The sequence below is a fragment of the Grampus griseus genome (assembly GCF_964374135.1).
Source record: "Grampus griseus genome assembly, contig: HAP1_SCAFFOLD_299, whole genome shotgun sequence".
NCBI lineage: Eukaryota > Metazoa > Chordata > Mammalia > Artiodactyla > Delphinidae > Grampus > Grampus griseus.
The window spans coordinates 152,407-169,711 of record NW_028133156.1 but is presented as its reverse complement, the minus strand read 5'-3'; the positions used below and the strand labels follow the sequence as shown (position 1 = coordinate 169,711).

The 17,305-nt window shown below is 42.3% G+C and overlaps 1 protein-coding gene across 1 annotated transcript; it reads left to right on the top strand.

Annotated features, from left to right (window-relative positions):
• Nucleotides 1-10,311: 10,311 nt before the first annotated feature.
• On the top strand, nucleotides 10,312-16,194 carry LOC309817804 (tripartite motif-containing protein 43-like; the record flags this gene model as incomplete). The annotated part of the gene is made up of 5 exons (XM_082682092.1): nucleotides 10,312-10,722; nucleotides 12,972-13,202; nucleotides 13,922-13,944; nucleotides 14,472-14,569; nucleotides 15,695-16,194. The coding sequence occupies 5 exons, from the start codon at nucleotides 10,312-10,314 to the stop codon at nucleotides 16,192-16,194; spliced, it is 1,263 nt and encodes a 420-aa protein (XP_082538218.1).
• Between the last annotated feature and the right edge of the window lie 1,111 nt (nucleotides 16,195-17,305).

Here is a 17,305-nt window from a genome sequence, read left to right as displayed (position 1 = left end):
GTCCTTGTTAACTGTTTCTTGCATTTTGTCCATTCTATTTCCAAGATTTCGGATCATCCTTACTATCATTATTCTGAATTCTTTTTCAGGTAGACTGCCTATTTCCTCTTCATTTGTTAGGTCTGGTGCATTTTTATCTTGCTCCTTTAGCTGCTGTGTGTTTTTCTGTCTTCTCATTTTGCTTATCTTACTGTTTTTGGGGTCTCCTTTTTGCAGGCTGCAGGTTCATAGTTCCCGCTGTTTTTGATGTCTGTCTCCAGTGGCTAAGGTTGGTTCAGTGGGTTGTGTAGGCTTCCTGGTGGAGGGGACTAGTGCCTGTGTTGTGGTGGATGAGGCTGGATCTTGTCTCTCTAGTGGGCAGGTTCACGTCTGGTGATGTGTTTTGGGGTGTCTGTGGCCTTATTACGATGTTAGGCAGCTTCTCTGCTAATGGGTGGGGTCGTGTTCCTGTTTTGCTAGTTGTTTGGCATAGGTTGTCCAGCACTGTAGCTTGCTGGTCGTTGAGTGAAGCTGGGTGCTGGTGTTAAGATGGAGGTCTCTGGGAGATTTTTGCCGTTTGATATTAGGTGTAGCTGGGAGGTCTCTTGTTGACCAGTGTCCTGAAGTTGGCTCTCCTACCTCAGAGGCAGAGCCCTGATTCCTGGCTGGAGCACCAAGAGCCTTTCATCCACACGGCTCAGAATAAAAGAGAGAAAAAGTAGAGAGAATTAGTAGAAGTATGAAGAATGAAAGAAAGAAAGGAGGGAAGGAAGGAAGGAAGGAAGGAAGGAAGGAAGGAAGGAAGGAAGGAAGGAAGGAAGAAAGAGGCAAAGAAGGAAAGAAGGCAAGAAGGAAAGAAAGGAGGAAGGGAGGGAGGGAGGAAGGAAAAAAGATAGAAAGAAAGAAGATACAGTAAAATAATTTAAAGTATAGTAAAGTTATTGAATTAAAAAATAATTATTTAGAAAAAAAAAAGGGACGGATAGAACCTTAGGACAAATGTTGGAAGCAAAGCTATACAGACAAAACCTTACACAGAAGCATACACATACACCCTCACAAAAAGAGGTAAAGGGGAAAAAATCATAAATCTTGCTCTCAGAGACCACCTCCTCAATTTGGGATGATTCGTTGTCTAAAGGAGTGAAGGAAGGAAGGAAGGAAGGAAGGAAGGAAAGAAAGAAAGAAAGAAAAGTATAATAAAGTTATTATAATTAATTATTAAGAAAAAAATTAAAAATAAAAAAAACCATGGACGGATAGAACCTTAGGACAAATGGTGGAAGCAAAACTATGCAGACAAAATCTCACACAGAAGCATACACATACACATACACATTCACAAAAAGAGGAAAAGGGTAAAAAATCATAGATCTTGCCCTCGAAGCCCACCTCCTCAATTTGGGATGACTCGTTGTCTATTCATATATTCCACACTTGCAGGGTACATCAAGTTGATTGTGGAGCTTTAATCCGCTGTTTCTGAGGCTGCTGGGAGACATCTTCCTTTCTCTTCTTTGTTCTCACAGCTCCCGGGGCTCAGCTGTGGATTTGGCCCCGCCTCTGCGTGTAGGTCGCTGGAGGGCGTCTGTTCTTCGCTCAGACAGGACGGGGTTAAAGGAGCCGCTGATTCGGGGGCTCTGGCGCACTCAGGCCGGGGGGGAGGGAGGGGTACTGCGTGTGGTGCGGGCCTGCGGCGGCAGAGGCCGGAATGACGTTGCACCAGCCTGAGGCCCGCCGTGCGTTCTCCCGGGGAAGTTGTCCCTGGATCACGGGACCCTGGCAGTGGCGGGCTGCACAGGCTCACGGGAGGGGAGGTGTGGAGAGTGACCTGTGCTCGCACACAGGCCCCTTGGTGGTGGCAGCAGCAGCCTTAGCGTCTCGCGCCCGTCTCTGGGGTCCGCGCTTTTCGCCGCGGCTCGCGCCCGTCTCTGGAGTTCCTTTAAGCAGCGCTCTGAAACCCCTCTCCTCGCGTACCAGGAAACAAAGAGGGAAGAAAAAGTCTCTTGCCTCTTCGGCAGGTGCAGACTTTTCCCAGGACTCCCTCCCGGCTAGCCGTGGTGCACTAACCCCTTCAGGCTATGTTCAAGCCGCCAACCCCAGTCCTCTCCCTGCGCTCCGACCGAAACCCGAGCCTCAGCTCGCAGCCCCGCCCGCCCCGGCGGGTGAGCAGACAAGCCTCTCGGGCTGGTGAGTGCCGGTCGGCACCGATCCTCTGTGCGGGAATCTCCCCGCTTTGCCCTCCGCACCCCTGTTGCTGTGCACTCCTCCGCGGCTCCAAAGCTACCCCCTCCGCCTCCCGCAGTCTCCGCCCGCGAAGAGGCTTCCTACTGTGTGGAAACTTTTCCTCCTTCACAGCTCCCTCCCACTGGTGCAGGTGCCGTCCCTATTCTTTTGTCTCTGTTTTTTCTTTTTTTCTTTTGCCCTACTCAGGTACGTGGGGAGTTTCTTGCCTTTTGGGAGGTCTGAGGTCTTCTGCCAGCCTTCAGTAGATGTTCTGTAGGAGTTGTTCCACGTGTAGATGTATTTCTGGTGTATCTGTGGGGAGAAAGGTGATCTCCGCGTCTTACTCTTCCGCCATCTTCAAGGTCCCCCCCACTCTGCTTCTTAAGAAATAGAAATATTTGGCTCAAAATGCTCCATGCAGATAATGTTCAAAGTCCTCCCTAACATTTCTGCTAAATCTGTGGGACTCATCTTTTCTTAGACAGAATCAGAATCTGTTCAGGCTCTGGAACCTATCATAGACCTAAGTTAGCCACAACTGTTCAGAATTATCCTAGCTTCAGATAAATAATAACTCCCTTTCTTTGATTTCAATATTTAAAAATCACAAAAAAGTCTTCTAAGCACATAAAATTAAAAGTATTACCTATTATAATTTTTATATTGTCCCATTATAGCTTTTCCAGATTCTTGGTACTCACCGCTTTCCCCCATGGTGCTTGGCTCTCCTCTCTTCAAATGTCCCCTCTGCTCTTTCCACAAACACAGATCCCCACTCTTTTTATTTCTAGGCAGTTATTGTTGTCCTTATATCATAGGCACTGACTCATAGTCACGATTTAGGCACTGAAACATAGTACGAAATATTACACACAGAAGACAATCCCATATGAGATTTTAGACATGTCTTTTTTTCTGCAGAAAGAATTGATTCTCAAATTTGATGGGACTAAGCTGGACACAAGTCATCCCTGAGATCTTCACTGAGAGGATTTAGCTGTGAATGTATCATCCCATGAGGATCTACTCGCAAACCATCACAACAGAAAAGAGAAAATGCCAGGCAAGTGCAACGTGAAAGCCTGCTCCTGAAGTGACATCCTCGATAGATACCGCAAAAGAGAAACAGGGGCATAGAGCAGAACTGAGAGGAAAAGCAGACCCAGCTGTGGAGATTCAGAGACTCAGGTCTGAATCAGGCTTCCACTTATCACACACACAAAATTCGTGGTAGGAAAACACTGATTTATGTGGATATTTTGCAGATACTCAATTATGTTATATAAACCCTTCCAGAATTTGCCTTTTTCGTTAGAGAAATATGTCATGAAGTACTTTCATATCAGTACATGCAAAGATTGTATACTTTTCATCTTCTATTTAATATTACACTGTGTGGATTTAACAGTTCATATGGAGATTCAATTATTCATGTGTTTATCTTTTTAGTAAACTTTTAAATTTTACTCTGGATTATTTTTAGAATTGCAAAAAAGTTGAAAAAAAGATACAGAGATTTATCATATACACCCTCACGTAGTTTCTTTTTCCCCTAAAATTATCATCTTTTATTTTATGCAACATTTGTCAAAACTAGGAAATCAACATTGACTACTATTATCTCCAGATTTTTTAATTCCAAACTTTATTTAGATTGCACCAGTTTTCATATTAACATCCTTTTCCCATTCCAGGATCCCATCAAGGATGGTTCTTTGTGCTCATTCCTCCTCTGGTTTGTGACAGTTTCTTTTCTTGATTTTCATGACCTTCACAGTTTTAAAATATACTGGCCAGGCCTTTTGTAAAATGATGCTCACTGTTGGGTTTTCTCATAATTAGACTGGGGTTATGTTTTCGAGAGGAGCAACACAAAGGTAAAACATTCTTCTCATCACATCCTATCAGAATTAAGAGGTATCCACCTGACATGACTGTTGATGTTAAGCATGATTACTTGGTTAAGGTCGTATTTGGAAGGTTTCTTTCCTGTAACGTTGATTTTTTTCCTCTTTTATTACTCTGTTTTATGGAATTGAGTCACTAAGTACTTCCTATCCTTAAAAGAGAGGTAGATTATGCTTTGCTTTCTGGGGCATGCATATATTAATTGGAATTCTTTTCATAAAATATTGTTGACAAAATTTTATACGATTTCTTGCGTTGCAGAGCACAGGCTCCGGGCGCGCAGGCTCAGCGGCCATGGCTCATGGGTCCAGCCGCTCCGCGGCACATGGGATCTTCCCAGACTGGGGCACGAACCCGTGTCCCCTGCATCGGCAGGCGGACTCTCAACCACTGCGCCACCAGGGAAGCCCATATATACTGTGCTTTTTAACAGTAAATAAAAATCATTAAATGAAAAAGTCTTTATGCAACTTAACTAAGAAAAAAGAGTGAAGGCACAAATTATTAATATCAGAAATGAAAGAGGAGACATTATGACAGATACTATGGACATTAAAAGGATAAATAGGAATGTTTTGAACAACTCTATGCAGATTTGGTATCCTGGAGAAAAAGTTAATTTCTTAAAAGAACCAATTTATCAAAATCCAAATAAGAAAAAAGAGACCATTTGAATAGTCCTACATCTATTAAGGAATTTGAGTCAAGGTTTAGAAACCTTCCAAAATAGAAATCACAAGGCTCAGATGGATCCACTGGTGAAATCTACCAAATTTTAATGAAGAAGCAATTCTCTGCTGCCTCTTCCAGAAGATAGAAGCAGAGGGAATATGTCCTAACTCGTTGTATGAAGCCAGCATTCAGTACCCAAAGACCAAAAACAGACAAAAAGATCACAAGAAATGAAAAGAACATATCAATAAATTTCATAAGCATAGATACAAAATTCCTCAGCAAAATATTATAAGATAGAATCCAACAATGTATAAAAGAAATTCTACACCATGACCAAGTGGGCTTTATCCCAGATATGCAAAGCTGGTTCAACATTCACAACAATTAATGTAACACATCACGTCAATAGTACAATGAAGAAAAAAATGATATGATTGTATCAACAGATGCAACAAAAGCATTTGACAAAATTCAGTACTCATTTATGGTAAAAAAAAAAAAAAAAACCTCTGCAAACAAGAAATAGAAAGAAACATCCTCAACTTGATAAAGACCATCTACAAAAACGTACAGCTAACATTATACTTAATTGTGAGAAACCAGAAGACTTCTGGTAAGATCAGGAAAAAAGCAAATGTGTTTTCTCTCACCACTCCTTTTCAACATTGTATTTGAAGTTGTATCTAATGAAATAAGGTGCGAAAAGTTTCTTCTGCTTTGGTTCTTCTGGAGCCAGGAGCTAAAGCCCCAACATACCGAGGGAGAGGAGGTTGAGGTGCCCAGCTGTTTGCTCCTGGCCCCTCACCTCTGCAGCAACAGCAAAGCAACATGGACTTCAGTCAACAGTGGAGCTGCTAATAGAGCTGCTATGTGGGAGTGTTTATGTGCAGGAGCAGGGGTTACAGAGAGAAAGATCTGGCTGAAATTCTACTCTCCCCTCACCAAGGGCTTCAGTCCTTTCTCTAAGCCTACGGCCAGTGTTTCCCATGTCACCTAGGAATCCATTCTCCTCCACCCTGATAGGTGTGACGGCCCTGGCCTGCCTGCTGAGCTTCTTGGTCACTATAACTCCATCCTCCAAAGCCTCTGTTTTATAAGGACACTCTTCTCAAATTTGTCCCAGAGCTTCAAAAAGGCAGATGCCTCACAGGAGGTGCTGCCCTGGCTAAGAGTCCTGAGGAGCTGGCTGGAGAACTGCAAACCCTGTTCCTTCCCTGGCTCTGAGCTGTGTTCATCCCACCACAATTCTCATTCAGTGGGAGGCTGAGGAAACCTGTTCACAGTCCCGCATCCATTCAGTCATAGCAAGACCATCCCACTCTGATTCAGGAGAGTCCACTGGCAACTATCAAAAGCTTATCTTGGGCTTCCCTGGTGGTGCAGTGATTGAGAGTCCGCCTGCCGATGCAGGGGACACGGGTTCGTGCCCTGGTCCGGAAGGATCCCATATGCCGCAGAATGGCTGGGCCCGTGAGCCATGGCCGCTGAGCCTGCGCGTCCGGAGCCTGTGCGCTGCAACAGGAGAGGCCACAGCAGTGAGAGGCCCGTGTACCACAAAAAAAAAAAAAAAGCTTATATCCACATATCCTTTTAACTCAGCAACATCATCTTGAACATTCTTTCCAATAGAAATTCTCAAAAACAAGGATATATGTACAAAAGAATGTATTATGCTGCATTTTCTTTTTTCTTTTTTTGTTTTTTTAAAGATATCTTTCTTTTTTTTAATATTTATTTACTTATTTGGTTGCTCCAGGTCTTAGTTGCGGCAGGCGGGCTCCTTAGTTGTGGCATGCGAACTCTTAGTTGCAGCATACATGTGGGATATAGTTCCCTGACCAGGGATCGAACCCAGGGCCCCTGCATTGGGACCTTGGAGTCTTATCCACTGCGCCACCAGGGAAGTCCCTATGCTGCATTTTCAATAGCTAAATCAATAAATAGAAATCAATCAAAATTTCTGAAATGCTGGATATTTCTGAACAAAATATACTACATATTATTAACCTGTTACGTCAGTGACAATAGCTGGTAATTACTGACTTAGTCTATGATCTCTTGTATGTTTTCAACCAATGGATTTTTATTAATATTCTAAAAGAGCTGATTCCACATGACAACAAAAAAACACTGCAAAACAATTCACAATACTGAATGATATAAAATTAAAAATAGAAATTCACTGATGTCAGTCAAGCACACAGACAGTAAACTTAGAAGCCAAAATGTGAGTTTCTTACCTTTGCAATCAGAAATGTGTAGTAATATGATCAACTTATTGAGTTCCAGAACGTATCAATATATCTAGGGCATTCATTCTGTGGGTGGTCTTGAATAATAAAATAGACCAAGGAGACTTATTTTTATGTTTGATAACTTTTGCAGCATATAACCTCATGATGGCTTCTTGACATGCCAACTTGGCCGGGCTAGACCACAAAGGGGGAAGTGAGGGCAGCAGCATGTTTGAGCATGCACACACCTCTGATTATTCAATCAGGCACTAAACTAATCCAAGTGATACCATGAAGCAGTTTTGCAGACGTAAGTCAAGTCTTTTATCGTGATTTTAAACTAGAGAGCTTACACTTATGTGTCTTCCTAGCTGCTGCTTGAGGGGCAGGCTCCTAATTAAACACACACTTACAGGCCCAATGTCATCCTCTCCAGGGAACTCTGGGCTAGTGCTGTCTTCAAACTCTTCCACTGAGGAGGTCCAGAGTGTTAGTGTCTCCTGAAGAGGAAACTGTACATTTGCATCTGGTACTCTGATTTTAGTGACTGCTGCAATATAGAAAAACAGAGAAATAAAATAAAATCACTTTCATGTCAGCATTCCCAAAACCACTTTATGACTAATTGGGAACACAAATTATTATTGTAGTAATTAACCTATATTGCCATACTTCACTTAGAAAAGAAGGGTGCTAGGGAAATCGGTTAAGAATTGAAAAATAATGACCTTGGGAATGCTTGTAACAATTGTGGTCCCCCATGAGAGAGAGGTTGTGCTTTTGCAGTTCAAGGTCATTTTAAAATCATGTTCATAAAGATTTAGGAGCATCAACCACTGGAAACATATATATATATGGTACAATGTATCCTGGAAGACTTCAAGACAGGGTCATGATTCTCACTCCTTCCAAAAACTCTGCATTCTCAAGTTGATTGTTCAGTGAGAAATATATCAGGAAAGGAAGTGAAGGGTATGTGTTATTTCTTCAAAATGTTTCTTTGTCCTAGTTTTCCCATTGTGGTTATTGTTGTTTCTGTTTTGTTCCAAAGCAACCTATTGTCCCAAAGGGGTCTCTGTGCTGGGGCCTTTCTCTACTGTCCCCCTGAGCTGGGTTGGGGAGCACCAGGCAGAGAATCTCCTGTCCTGTTGTTGCTGGGAGACACTGGGGGGCTTGATCAGATCTCCAAGTTTTCCAAGACATTTGCTAAACTCTCTAAGTGATGAAATCATCTTTCCAACTTCTTTGGTAAGTTAAAAATAAAAATCCATGATATCTAGAAACACATATGAAGGCCCATTTGAGGGTGGCTTTGTGGTATAATCAGTGGTTCTTGGTGAGAAGATGTTTGCAGAGATGGGTTTGTGAAGATTATCCAAGGTGTTAAAGCAGTCTTGTCCTAGGTTTCAGGAAATCTCATCATCCATATTAACCCTATTAGAAGACTGGTGAAATGCAATCACCTGGAAAAAGCGGGTGTGGTTCGGAGCTCAATGTAAGGACACTAAAGGAGCCAAACTCATTCTTCTCCAGAACTGAGAGCCAGTGTTTGGAGCTCACCTGGCTCTGGAGACTTCTGAGAGCTACCACCACCACCCTTGGAAGCCTTGATCCCCGAGCGAACATTGTCTTATTACTTCTCCAGCGAGGATTGTTTCTACAGCACTTTCAGTGAGTACACAATTCACCATAGAGCAGTTCATGGGACTCTCCTGAGGGGAAAAAAACACAATTTCCTAATGTTAACAGAAAATTGAGGCTGTTTCACTGAAATAATCTTGTGTGGCAACTTAGTGAAATGACTGCATTTCTGTATTGCCCTCTTGTCTTGGCACACATGTTGGAATTAATATGGTGATTAGTTTTAATTATCTGATTTTGTTCATCTCTTAGTTATTCCTATGCATTACAAAGACTCAGAAAGTGGTTGTCTGATATCTTATCTGTTTGTGTTTGATGTAGAGCCTAAAAATAATGTTTAGGACTATTTGACTTCAGGTGCAGTACCTACTACAGTCTACTTTAAAAGTGGAGTGTGCCTGTATACACAGGAGACATAATATTCTACACAACAGAACTAGGTAATGCATGCAATAATCTGGGAGAAAATATTGTTTTAAAGTGAAGTAAACTTTGTCTTTTCAGAAATGTGGGTTATTCTGACTGAAATTTTAAAGAAACTAAGAAATGATTGGGCAAGAGAAAAGTGACACTTGTGTACATAAAGAAATATAAGAAAGTTGAGGAACCTCTGTACTTAACTAGTACAGACACTAGGACCCAATTTTTTAGCAAAATCAGTTTTAAAAAGCATGATTTGTTTTTCGGCGCTGATTATTACCATTACATGCAAACTGCATCTTACCAAAAGGTGAAAGGGGTGCTTGATAACAGTCTTTTTTTTTTTTTTGCGGTACGCGGGCCTCTCACTGTTGTGGCCTCTCCTGTTGCAGAGCACAGGCTCCGGACGCGCAGGCTCAGCGGCCATGGCTCACGGGCCTAGCCGCTCCGCGGCATGTGGGATCTTCCCGGACCAGGGCACGAACCCGTGTCCCCTGCATTGGCAGGCGGACTCTCAACCACTGCGCCACCAGGGAAGCCCCTTGATAACAGTTTTAAAGACTGAGAAGATATAACCATTCTCTTTCATTTTTGGTTTGATTGATGAGTGTGGTACAGATAAGACAGGAAGGCAAACTCCACGGATTAGTATATCCATGTAAGTTGTTTCTGGTTAGAATAGGATCCAATCTGACAATGTTTAGGTTCCTCTTCATTATCTCTGAGTTATTCAGAAAGTGTTTTGCAAAGAAAAAAACTGTTTGTGGATCTAGATTCAGAATGAGATAAAAAAGGACATGCAAAGAAAAATGCCTGACAATTATACGAAATAATAAAAATACAAGCTTAGTCAAGTATGCGGCGCTAAATCAATGACTGGCATTGAGCATCACGATTGATTGTTTAGGGCAATCAGGACCCACCACACAGAGCTATAAATTAGATCAAACTCCTGAGGCTCATGTTGTCTAGAGGAAAATAAGATCTCAACAAACCTGAGGTTCTCCTTTAGGTAGGGAAAGAGGGCAAGAAGTTGTGTTGGGTGGCAGCTGAGAAAATTTTCTGCAGCTCTTGAGTTCTCTTTGTGTCTCACTTTTCCATTTCTGTCAAATGAAAAATCCTTCGTAAAGCAGTGTATTATTCAGTGACAATCTGTGTCTGATATTCCTTGGGCCTTTTTTGTCTTTGGGGAAGAGGAATAAACTCCTGATTTCCTTCCCTCAGAAAAATGGACTCAGACATCCCAGAAGCCTTCCAGAAAGAGCTCACCTGCCTCGTGTGCCTGAATTACCTTCTAGACCCACTCACCATAGGCTGTGGACACAGCTTCTGTAGGTCCTGTCTCTGTCTTCTCTGGGAGCAAGCTGAAGACCCTGCCAGTTGCCCAGTGTGCAGACAACGATCAGAGCAGACAAACCTCAAAAGCAATTTTCTTCTGAAGAATCTGGTGTCCATTGCCAGAAAAGCAAATCTTGGGCAATTCCTGAACTCTGAGGAACATATGTGTGGGACCCATAAGGAGACAAAGAAGATCTTCTGTGAAGCCAACAAGAGCTTGCTCTGTTTGGTCTGCTCTCAAAGTCAGGAGCACAGGGCTCACAGGCACTCTTCCACTGAAGAGGCTGCTGAGGAATGCTGGGTGAGTGATGTCTGTGTGAGCACTTAGAGAGCTGGAGGATGGTACAGCCAAGAGATTAAAAGGATATTACAATCAGGACTTCCCTGGTGGCACAGTGGTTAAGACTCCATGCTCCCAATGAAGGGGACCCAGGTTCAATCCCTGGTCAGCGAACTAGATCCCACATGCATGCAAAGAGTGTACATGACAGAACTAAGTAGCCAGTGAGCCACAACTAAGACCTGTCACAACGAAATAAGTAAATTAACTATTTTTTAAAAAAGGATATTATGATCATAATGATGATTAAACCCTCTCTTTACTGAGTGCCAGGTACAGACTTAGGTAGCAGTGACAAAGCTATGAAGAAAATGCTGCAGCATACCTGCCTTTATAGAACTTGTATCCAATGGCTGGGTGATAAAGTTAATTAAAATTATTTGGGTGATACATTATTATGCTCAAGGCTCTATAAAGCCTTCATTTTGAGAGAGTCTTTGGCTCTAAAATCTACAAGTGCAAAAAGTGTTTTCCATTGGATACAGATTTCCTGACTCTGGACAAAGAAGGAAGATGCAGTACATTGGAATCAGCAGGCAGCGAGCATCACTACATCCAAATTCTGCTGCAAGATGCCAAACTACCTGAAAATTAGCCATGCTCAGGAAAATCCTGTTCCTTTCCCTAGATCTAAGATTCCCTGATGGTGTGTGGTTCTGTAGTGTGGAATCTTCTAAAACTGATCCATAGCGAGCAAGAATAGGGGAATGTGGTGATCTGTTCCGGTACTTCCAGTCTTCCTCTAGGTCCTGTACCTGACATCCCTGGGTACACTCCATCGTCTGGGGTCTGAAACCTCAATCTATTTGCTTTTCTGGTGTTAAAATTCAATTATTTTACAGGAGAAGCTGGCAAATGAAATGAGATCTTTATGGGAAAAGATCCAATAAATTGAAAGAAGTTTCAAGAAAAATGGCAGAGGAATTGACCCTTGGATGGTAAGTTGGGAATGTATTTCTCTTTGAAACAAGTTGAGGCAGACATGCTAGAAAGTTATCCCTGAATAATTTGAGGTGAAATCATCATGTGCCATGAAATTCTGAGAATGGGTTGAACACCATTTAAAAACATTGTCTATGTACCATTTGAACCCACAAAACCCGCCTCTTGGGTTTTTTAGAATCTAATGGATCAGTAACCACAACAAAAATCCACTAGAAGAATGTGCCACAAGTGCTAAGGTGGAGGCACATGGAGTGATGTGCACGATTCCACGCCCATGATTCGGGATCCCAGGGAAAATTTCTCATGTTTAAGATCAATCCCACGTCTGAAGATCAAGTGGGTGTTTAAAAATCCGTGGGTTATTTCAGGCACAGATTTCTGTAAGTCATACATTCCAGAAAGTAAAGGGCATATCATTGGGAACCACAAGTACTTCAGTCTGATTAGTACATGAGCCCAGGTGATACAAAGGAGACATGAACAGGAATTTAAGGGGTGTGCCTGTCATCGTGAAAAGCGACAGCTCACTAGCTAGAGAGTGATATTAGTTCAAGTAGGAGAAAATGTGACATGTGAAAGAAAAACCTCAGGGAGAAAAGGAACAAGGAGAAAGACAGAGATGGAGAGTGAGAGAGTGAATCCATCAATACTGAGAGGGAATATGCAATGGAATGAGGATGAATGACCTTCCAAACAATATGGGAAGGAGGCTGTGGCCTTAGAGGGAGGACAGAACCTGTTTATAGAAAAAAGGAGGGCAGAAAGAAAGGGCTATGGGCATTGGCACCTGTTTGAGGGCAGTAGGTGAGATTCTTAGGAAGATCTTTCCTGAGGATACTAACCCTGAGAGTAAAATGGAACATGGCTGCTCAGAGAGAAACTCAGGCTGTGGAGTTGGGGAGGATTGAGATGAGAAACGAATTTACTTATTAACATTGAGATGTGGATATTGTATATGATGTATGAATCACCCATACATTTCAATTGCTTGCATGGGGTCTTTCAGTTTTGAAAGCAGGCATATGAAAGAAATGATCCATGAAAAGATTTTCTCCAGATGTTTCAGGAACTCATGAATTTGATGAAAGTGGTTTGAGGAAAGGGTGGCTTTGGCTCTTGATGTAGTTAAAAACAATGAAAAATAAGTGAGGGAAAGAGGAATACATTGATTTCTTAGAAGATACGAATTTGGGATGGATGTAGCTTCTTGGGAGAGAACATGAATCAGAGCAAACTAAATGCGGTTGAAATCCATCTCACAACAGTTCTACGTGTATCGATATGGAGACATGATTAGGAAAACTTATCAGATGATAACTCCATTTCTTCAGGAGGAAGAAAATTACTACTTAGGGAGTATTATAAAAGAAAGCCAAAAGATTTGTAAGCAAATCAGAAAAAGACAAGAGGAAATGAGTGGAAAGAAGACAGACCTCAAAGTAATATACAAAGAGCTCATGAAAATGTCCTATAAACCAGATGTGGAGCTGCTCCAGGTAAGAACTGAGGATTGAAAATATTTTATCTGAAGCTCACACCTTCAATGACCATTAAATGGTACCAGGGGGATATTTATTCATCTCTTGCATCCTAAGGTGGGAGTCTCTCCTAGTTGGAAATATTATAGATGAAATGCAACTCATCCAAACCATGATTGAACAAGCTTTACAGAATTGTTATTATGGAGACTCCCCAGGAATATTCCCTTCTCAAATCTCCTTTTGTAGCTTGCTTCTGTCAAAACCAGAAAGGAGCAACTTATGTATTGTCATTCAGTTTTTTGATCTCCAGCTGGGCAATGGGAGAAACTTGTCAAAAGCTCATATATTTCCACCTCCTGTTGGGATATCCTAGGTTTGAGTTGCCTTTTTGGAGGGGCATATTACCCTTTTGGACAAGCCCTAGGAAAGACGAATTTACAGAGAGCTGAGGGTTGCAGCAATGCACAATCACTACCTTTGTCCTTTCTCTCTCTCTCACTCTCTCTCTCTTGCTCTTTCTCTTTCACCCTCAGGTTTGTTAATTTATGAAGAATTTAGATTCTTTCAACACATCGTGCCAGAATTTTCTTTAGGGAGAAAAAGGAAAACGGATTTTCCAGACTGTTTTCTTGTGGTGGTGATTAGATCTCTTCTGAAGTTTTCCCCAAACCAAATCCTGGTTGGCTATTTATGAAAAAGTCTAATCTTATACTTTTTAATTTTATTTTTGACAGGAATTGGGAGACAAAGTGAAATGGCAAGTCTAATCTTGTGATGCTGACCAGGGCACTGTGAAAGAGATCAAGCTGCATTTAACAAAGGGAACACATAACTTACTAGATAATACTACATTGCTTGTGTGTGCATGTGTGGTGCCTGTTTTGCTGAGTATGATTTCCTGTTCCGTTTGAATCAGAACTTAGCATCAGAAGTTTGCTCCTGTGGCTTAGAGAGGTATGTGCTGCAGAGCTCAATGCAGAAGTTTCTAAAAGGCCAGTTTTTTTCTGATTTAAATTTCAAAATCATAAACACACTGAAGTGCAAGGACTAGTACTTCCCAGGCATTAGATGAGAGAGGCAAGTATCTCCGAGAAATGGGGGTGAAATCACGTCGTGAATCAAAGTGAGAAAAAAGTTCCTAAGAATGGCATGATCCCATCCCATGATTGTGGAGAAAAGGATTTTGATAAGAGAGTTGAGCTGAAGGATGCTGACTTTTTCTTAAAGGCTGTGGTTAAGAAGTCCTGGCCAGCAGAAAGTTTAACCACATCTTCCTCCTTACAGGAGCGAGTCAGCACAGCTGCACATGCCTCAGCCTCTGCTGCCAGAACTCCGTGCAAGACCCATCACTGGGCTGATGGACTGGCTCAACCGCTTCCGAGGTGAGTGTCACCCCATCGGTGTGTCCACCCTGCAAGGTCCTTCAATAATGTTTCCACAGACAATCTTTCCCTCTTCATCTCTCACCTTGTATAGAACAGCCTGCAAATAGGCATGTATAGACATGTGCAGTCACAGGGTCATTAAAATCCTTACAAAATACATGCAGGCTGGTGCAGGGATAGATGTGATTCAGGCCTTATAAATTACTTATAAATCTGATAAATAATTTTTATAATGAAAAAAAGGACATGATCCAAAAATGGCTCCTTGAGCCCTAGAAATAGCATCACATACAATGTCAGTTGTTCACTGAATTCTAGAAAACGGGTTATTAATCCAGGATATTCCAATTTCAGGGTCTAAGTGCAGTTACTTAGAGGTCAAAAACATTTTTGCTTGAAAGTTTCTTGGCAATTGAATGTATGATGTGTTTTTTTCCATTGATATAATCAGAAAAAAATATATAAGCTACAAAAATTAGATGCAGAGACCAGGATTTGTGAACAACAACAAGGAAGCAAATCGGTGGTTGATGAGCCACATAGAGCTTCATGATCAACCTAACTCTGGAGGGTAACGTAGCAGGAAGTGGAAGACTAGGCCTCACGTTGGAACCACATATCAAAGGCGGAAATTCCTACAAGGAAACCACTTTTAAGAAGCCATCCTTAGGCTTTGTTTCTGCAGTGTCCATTTGCTAACTTAACTGAGATGCTAGAATGATCACCAGTTCTCTACTCTACAATGTATTTTTTTTACATGAGCAGTGGTAGTGGAAGTGGAGGTGAGTTATATTGTCATGGTCTTGGAGGTGATCAGTGCCTGGTGTCCAGTCTTTTAGATGTCAGGAAAAGTACCCAGCCAGAAGTAGCCATGACCTCCCTATCCTGTATAATCTCTGAATTTTTAGAAAGTGTTTTCCATGCTAACTAGTTATCTGTTTCCTCAGCAGATATCCTGGCAACATTTGAATCCAATGTTTCCAGTTAGAACTGCACTTCTAATAACCTTAAGGTTTTTGTTTTTTTCTCCCAGTGAGACCCTAAGTGGACCCTCTTCTCTCATAGACATAATTTTATTTTTAACATTGATTTTGACTGCAGTATTCTCTCATCTCTCCACAGTAACAATTTCATTCCATAATGAAGTAAGCAGACAGCACATCAGGCTGTTTGATGATGCAAGAAGTTTGAAGTATGAGCGTGACAGCCTCTATGTGTCTTTGGATGGCAGAACATCGCAGTATTTTGCTGCATGGGGATCCCGGGGCTTCACCTCTGACAAACAGTACTGGCAGGTGGATGTGGACAGCTCTTGGGACTGGGCTGTAGGCATCTGTAAGGATCCCTGGACAAGGAAGGATGACGGCATACTGAAGGAATCCAACAGGGACAACTTTCTCCTTGTGTGTGTGAAGGAGGGTCATCATTACCGTCTCTCGACCACCATCCCGAACACTCCTCTGTACACAGAGAAACCTCAGGGCAGGGTTGGCGTGTTCCTTGATTTTGACAGTGGGAGTATGGGTTTTGTGGACGTTGCCAGGCGCTCCCTCCTTTGGAGGTACGAGGATGGCCTGTTCACTTTCCCTGTCAGGCCTTTCATTTGCACTGGCCACACGTGAGGAGGGCTAAGTCAGGACCCGGACTGGATGCTCAGGACTCCTTCTCTGAGGGAACCCTTCTCAGCTGCAGCAAATCAAGGTTACTTCATTGTCTTTAGGCTCTTTCTACTGTAATGGAACCTCCTTTTACTGCTATTTGTTATAAAGATAGTGTCAAATGCAAACTTTTGTTGGTGTCTTCCATCTTCCTGACAATAAAACCTTGCCTTATAGACGTTTGTCTGGAATATGTGACGTGGCTGTTCACCTGTGTTGTGAGCTTGCTCAACTCACCAAAGTGTGGGCGTGTGCTTCCCACTTCCTGATACCAGTACAGGAACCCAGGGCTTACACAGCATGGACAGACCTGGTCACCAACCAGACCCACGTCAGCCCCCAACTTTCTCCTCCTTCCTCATGATCTACTCTGTCCTACACATCAATTCACCCTCAGCGTGAAAACCGATTTGACAGAGAAATCTCCACTGGCCCTGGAGACGGGGATAAGTCTTCCTTTCTTAGAGAACCCAGAATTTGCAGGCCCCTTACTTTTACAATAATATAAGGGAAAAGACCTAAAGAAAGGAAGTGCCTCATGAGGGGCACTGAACAAATCTTTGCCTGAATAAATTAATAGACAAAACAATTAGTTTATTGGAAAGGAGCTTTGCAATAAATGTTAGGGACTAGAATCTAAAAGTTTAAATTTTCAGGATTTGAAGGTGGATGTCAAAAACTGATTAGATTACACACATTGAGCTTGAGCCCAACTGATTTTTAATTATCTTGAAAAAGTGCATCTGTGTGTTGGAGGCTCTGTTAGTGTAGATACTAGAATTGTGAGGGTGACTGTGTTTATTGCAATCATGGTGGTGTTATGTTATTGTTTTATATTATTTTAATTTAACTTAGGATCATCACCTAGGCCACGAAGGATGAGATGGTAGGACAGGGAACATTGTCTGTTCCCATTTTGCCATCATACAATAGAGCATTGGTTTTTTTTTGTTTTGTTTTGTTTTTGTTTTTGTTTTCTGCGGTACGCGGGCCCCTCACCGCTGTGGCCCCTCCCGTTGCGGAGCACAGGCTCCAGACGCACGGGCTCAGCGGCCATGGCTCACGGGCCCAGCCG